This window comes from Nelumbo lutea, chromosome 3, assembly GCF_056320005.1.
Source record: "Nelumbo lutea isolate HS-2025 chromosome 3, American lotus-T2T, whole genome shotgun sequence".
In the NCBI taxonomy this organism is placed as follows: Eukaryota; Viridiplantae; Streptophyta; class Magnoliopsida; order Proteales; family Nelumbonaceae; genus Nelumbo; species Nelumbo lutea.
In genome coordinates, this window is record NC_142686.1 from 28,227,125 (window position 1) to 28,233,648 (window position 6,524).

At 39.6% G+C, this 6,524-nt stretch overlaps 1 protein-coding gene across 1 annotated transcript; it reads right to left on the bottom strand.

Moving 5' to 3' along the window:
• Positions 1-274: 274 nt before the first annotated feature.
• On the bottom strand, positions 275-3,553 carry LOC148863872 (putative auxin efflux carrier component 1c). The gene is made up of 6 exons (XM_088980429.1): positions 1,956-3,553; positions 1,571-1,817; positions 1,402-1,487; positions 959-1,116; positions 686-762; positions 275-577 (listed from the first exon to the last, which is right to left on the bottom strand). The coding sequence occupies exons 1-6, from the start codon at positions 3,148-3,150 to the stop codon at positions 511-513; spliced, it is 1,830 nt and encodes a 609-aa protein (XP_088836555.1). The 5' UTR covers positions 3,151-3,553; the 3' UTR covers positions 275-510.
• Positions 3,554-6,524: the final 2,971 nt, after the last annotated feature.

The window sequence follows — 6,524 nt, forward strand, 5'->3', positions numbered from 1 at the left end:
AAGGAACGGACAAGATAGCATTAATGAAATTCCCCTCTAAAGTAATGCAAAGGAAACAAAGTTGAATAAAATATTATCAAAATAAGAAACCCATCATCCTCTCTTGACCAACACACTCTTTTTTAATGTAAAATTCAGATATAGCTCATCATCAATCACTGCCTTTCCCTCTCTCTCTCTCTCTCTCACTCTCTCATTGGCACTCTTTTTTCTACCACGTATCAATCACTGCTAGCTTGTATCAACTAGTTCTTGGATGAGAAGTGAAAGGTTATGATAGTAATGAACCCAACAAGATTTAACTTGACTACAAATCTGATTTTACAAATTTAATAAAAAAGAGAATTAATTCATCCAAACATGATCCATAGATGTCCCCCTCCCCGGCCACCCATAAGATACATATATATCTCAGACCCTCGCCGCTCGATCTCTTCTATCTGCATTCCTCATTCCCGGTGGCGTAATTCACTTGGTTGGCGACGACTTGATGAATTTATTTATTCACAGTCACAGACCCAATAGGATGTAGTAAACCAATGTGATAGGTAATGCAATCAGCATCCCAAAAATAACACTGCAATCCCAATGACATCTTGAGATTAGTTGAAAGCTTGAAACACCATGGAAACGAAACAGAGGAACTGCAAGAGAAGAAATTTAATCAATTTGATAGAATGCTTACGCAGTGCTGAGAATATCAGGATGTACGTTGTATTCCTTGGCGAAGACAAACGGGACAATTCCTTGGGGAAGTGCAGCCTGTTTTTTTATTGTTTTTTTTGACATCCAAACACCAGATACGTTAAAACATGTACAGATTCTTGTGTGTGTATGTGTCTGTAGAGAGAGAGAGAATTATTTTTTCCCTTTTGGGTTTCTTTTATTTCGATTTTGAAGTTAGATTCGAAGTGTCAGACGAAGAGGAGGCAGAACTGGGGGAAGAGAAGTGAGTTACCTGTACAATGGCGACGTGTAAGAGAACGCCCCTCAGCCCAACAGCAATGGAAGCTGCTGCCATGACAGCTGGACCTGTAAGGAATCTCACAGCCATGGCAAAAGCTGCTATAGAATTCCCACATGCTATGATCCTCGGCTGCAAAGCCATGAACAGACCTGCAAAAAATGACATACTCATCAACCACAGTCGAGCAACATTCAACACACTCCTATTATAAGGAGACCTTTCATCATCAACATGAGACAGTTATCATGAGGACCACTTATGTGTTGTGTGTGTGAGAGAGAGAGAGAGCTTTTGAACTTTCCTTTATTTATACATGATATTGTGTAAAATAAAGAGATTTATAAAAGAGTAAACAAAGCACAAAAAGGAGAGATTCAGAGAGAGAATTTCTTGGGCCGTGAGTGTTGTTTGAAAGGAACCATGGAAGTACTGACCAAGACTGAACATGGCCATGCCAAGGCCTGCATCTGACAGTATGGAGATGGACTTTGCTATTATAGCAGGCATCTCAACGTGCCACCTGCAACAACCCAACAGCATAAAAACGAATTTCATTTGCTGATTAGCCCACAAATCATCAAAAACCTTGATTAATTTGTATACCTGAATGAAATAAGAGACCAAGTGAGGCCGATTAAGCTGGAGTATGTATTTGGGTTTCGGATGAGTTTCCTCCAAACCATGATGAGAATAAGCCTGGTCATGACACTTGCAGGAGGCAAGCTTTTGGCTTTCGTGGTACCCATTTTGTGGCTTTCATCGTTCATCTCTGTATCTGCTACCCCTCTGTTTCCAAAGCTGAAATCATCTCTCTCCAAGTACTCCTCTTGGTTCTCTCTGCGACCCTCCACTGAATAATTAGAAGTCATAAAACCCAGAAATAAATACGAGAGAATCATCAAAAATAGAAGTTAAAAATGAAAAATAAAATATTAAATATAAACAGAACCCATTAACTACATAGAAAAGAAAAGGCAAAGTTGAGCACCTTTTCCAGGAGAAACAGCCATTCTAACTTCTTTTACAGTCTGGTCTGCAACACCATATTCTTGGCCCCCGAAGACATCTGAGACTGGAGAAGCACTTGAGCTCCAAACGAACATATGAAGATCTCTTGTCCCATCTTCCGTTTTCTGCTGCACTTGGCCATTAGTCCTTTTAGCAGCAGTAGCAGTGGCTGTAGTAGTAGTAGTAGTAGTGTTGGGGACCGGTTTCGAAGTAGGAGAGAACATCCCCGGATTCGGAGCCGGGTAATGTGTCCCACCTGATGCATGGTAATGGAACCTGGCCTTGTTATCTTCTTCGTAATTAGACGGCCTCGGCGTCGGACCCCTCGACGCCCCAAGCCCATAAGCATCAGAAGCTCCGAAATTGGAGTTCCGGCCACCGGCGACCATTGAATAGAAATCCGTATGATTGAAACTAGAGCCTCTTGGGGTTGGATTCCTGGATGACTGCAGAGAGTATATCTCCGCATTTGTTAAATTAGAAGGCCTGGGCGTCGTCGACGACAACCCTTGAGATCGTCTGGAGAAAATCTCCGACCTGGAAGCATTGGACTTCCTTACAGTAACATGAAGCTTCCCGTCCTCCTTAATCTCCGCCTGGGTCTCCAGGGGTTCCCGGCCATCCAACGACATCACATCGGAATCAACAGCGATGGACACAATAGAACCAGCGGTATCTGGGAACTGCTCGCTGATCAACATCTTAGCCCCTCTGTACTCAAACATGAACAGCATTAAAGTGTACCAGATAATGCATTGAAGCACAACGATTTGAACCATCAAACTCCCCGAGAACTCTCCATACATCCCTTTAAGCAAAGGAATACCCATGACGAGGGTGTTTGGGAGAGAAGACAGAGAGAAGAGCGTGATGGTCCATTCCAAGCAACCCCGTTTACTGAAGTTGGTCCACACGGCCAAGATGCCTAGGACGATGAGCTTCTGAAGCGTATCAGCTGCGATGAAGCGGAAGTTCATGGCGTAAGGATCGTTGGTGGAGATGAAGTGGAAGGAGAGAAGTGGGACGGCGAAGAGGGCGACGAAGCGGTTGATGCCGGAACATTGGTCGGGGGAGAAGATTTTCCACCATTTGACGGAGCCATAGGCTAAGATCATGGCCACGTAGAGTGGAACCATAGCAGTCATAACATGGTAGAAATCTGATAAATTAATCATCTTGGCTAGAGCTCAAGTCTTTAACTTACTCTTTAATGAACCTAACTAACCAACTAGAAAGTGAGGTGGAGGAGGAGATAACGAGGAAAGGGGAGGACGAAAAAAATTGGAGATATGGAGAGAAAGGAGAAGTGTTTATGGCATCGATCGAGGAGCATGTGTTTTCGTTATTTTTGTGTAGCAAACTGACTCATCTCTGAGCTCGCTCGCTCACTCTCTATTGCCTATAGTCTATACAACTCAAGCTAGCTAGCTTTGAGAGTTGCACATAAGCTCGTCAGTCTCCAAACCAGAGATCTCTATTGTCTATGTCTATCTCCTTTTTCTTTTACTTTAATGCTCTTCTGAAGAAGAGTTTCTCTCTCTTATTTGGTGTATGTGAGGTCCTTGTTAAGGAGCTTTTAAGCTTTCTAAGACCACTTTTTTCCTTTATTTTGGTAAGATTGCTTTTTCTTTTATTAATTTTTTTCCTCTGATTGATTTCTGGGGTGGCAATTCTTGACCCGATATATATGTCTACCCGCAGAGGCTACTGCTCTTTGGATTCGAGCTATTTAGCACCATTCACCCGATTTTTAAGCTTTTCTGCATTCAGTTGTTGCGTTATACTCGCTAGCGAAGGAAAAAATTTTGGGGTTTAAGAGCCCAAGACTCATAAAGCAATAGGGAGTTCCAAATCTTGTTAATTCTCCCATGTTTGGAGGATCGATCGATCAAGACCCACCATTGATGGCTCCTATGATGCATATTGTGAACCAAAATCTGCAGGATTTTTATTCAAATATCAATCCAATCATATATTTAATTTTCTCTATACACTTGGATGGTGGAGAATAATTCCATTTAGACTTTAGCTCAAGCAGTAAATACATGAATCTAATGGCTAAAAGTATTATCTCATATATATCTATGTCATCAAGGCATGCTTAATTGTTTTTTCTTTTCTTTTCTTTTCTTTTCTTTTCTTTTCTTTTCTTGGCTCCTTTTAAAAGTAGGGAATGGTCGTAAGCTCTTAAAGCCATGTCATCATGTATCCAAGTGGCATTCTTATCTACCATGAAAAAGAATCGTTCTCTCCTTTGTTTCATAACAGTTGAAGTGGCTAATAAACTGAATAACTTCTTACTTTCAGTTGATAAGACACCAACTCATTAAGTAGATTCTAAGCTGCTTAAGAGAATTAATGTTGACTTAATTGTTAAACCCTTACATATTTTACCATTTAACACAATAAGCCATTCAGTCCAACCACTTCAGCCGTTATCCAACTCCCTTTAGATGGTTCCAAATACATTTAATCCTAATCCAACCAACCAACCAGCCAATATACAAGATAACATGGCAATCCACAGTTAAGCTATGGCTGTTTACGGGTCGGGTTGGGTCGGTTTATTGGCATTTTTCCAACCGACCCGACCTGGTCAGTTTACTTAGAAATGAAACTGAAATCGACTCAGTACTAAGTAAAATCGACCTGGTCAGTTTGAATCGGGTTGGGTCGGTTTTGTGAATGATTCTCTCGATGTAAGCGGTAAATGATTCAAGTCTAAGAAAACAAAGGTTGAATGCCTGAAAATTAAAAATGATTTGATGGATTAAAACTAATATTTTATATATCAGAAATTTTATATATAATATGTATATTTCTGAAATAAAGCTGAAATATATATATATATACCACAAATATATATCTAAAATATATATTAAAACTGAAATATATCAAATATATATATAATATCTGAAATATAATATATATAATATATATCTAAATCGGTTTGGGTCGGTTCGGTTTTGGCTTTTACACATGAAAACTGAAACCAAATCGAACCATCGGTTTATGTTTTTTTGTAACCCAAAACCGACCAATACTGAAGAAAAACTAGCCAACTCGGATTGGATCAGACCGAATTAACTGGTTTAGTCGGTTTGAATCTTGTTATGAACAGCCCTAAGTTAAGCAACTGTGACTCTAGAGTCCAAACCCAAGAGGTCCCCTGCTCCTGGAACAGTTATTTTAACCCGACCCGATTGGCCGCCCATAGTGGAATTCCTCCTTTTTTTATAATTAAAAAAAAAAAGATGGGTGGAACATGGAAATTGGGAGCGACCAATAAAAAGAAAAGAAAAAAAATCAAACCAAACGATATGTCTCTTTCGTTGGCTGAATTCCTTAATTATGAGAAGATTTTTAGTTTGAGAGTCTGGAAATTCACACTTTTAGCTTAGGATCATCATTTCATATTTAGATTCTCTTTGTGGGAATAATCCATATTCCTTACGCGTGCAGTTGTATAGTGTACTGCCGATTTATAGAGAGGAAGACCAAGTTCAGTAAGTGTTGTTCTCCCTTCCCTCTTTTCTTCTTCTTTGTTTTTTTTTTTTTTCTTTTTTAATCAGGATGGGTGGACGACAAGATTGGGCCTTATATTTGTGGGCTTCATCATGTATCACACTATGAGCAAGTGGGTGGGTCCTACTCCTCATATTTCTCTACCTTCCCTGATCCTAACCATCTGATCAAGTCTGATATACTTGTCTAGTGTCTCTACAGACATCTGATTCATGGTAAGTGAAGTGGAGCCTAGAATGTTTAGCGATGGTGATATATATTTTCAGACTTTTTTGTTGTTCTCTTGGAAATGTAGTAAACAATTCTTCATAGAAAACTGTTAGTATGTCAGGGCTCGATTAAAACAACACTAATTAATTAAGTTTAAGCTTAATTGCACACAGTGAATCACTGGCCCTCTTCTCTAGAATAGCAGAATGTAAGAGCGCTCTCTCTCTCATGGTTGTGATTAGTTTAATTTGATATTCGAGTTCCACACTGATTTCCTCATCAACTTTGTTTGATTAGTTCCAATTGGGGAGTGTTAGTAGAGCAGGCAGGGCATCAACCTTGAAAAAGGACAATACAACAGACACCATTATTGACCAAAGTGTTCCTGTTACATTGTCATTTTCACATGTTCATCCCGAAATGCCCATCAGAGGAGTGGTTGGTGCTAGCTACTCGACTCCTCCAGTTTCCCTTACCATTTTCCAACCCAATTTTTACTTTCTACAATGCGAGCTTCTCAATCAAATTATCCAATATGGTGATAATTTAAAGAAAATAATTTTCTGTTTTTCCCACCATAGACTGTGAGCTGTGACTGTTTCACTTGTGGGATTTCAGACTTCAGAGTGTTGCACCCTGCTCCAGGGTGCAATAGTATAAAGCTATGAGTGCAATATTGACAGCCTGAGGTGCCTGCAAAACATATTTCTATACAATATAATTGCTCTTATATTGTATATCCTTACTAGTTATGTCATCTGCATGCAAGGCCTAGTCCTTTTCAACTTTTTTTTAAATAAAAAAAAAAAAGTGA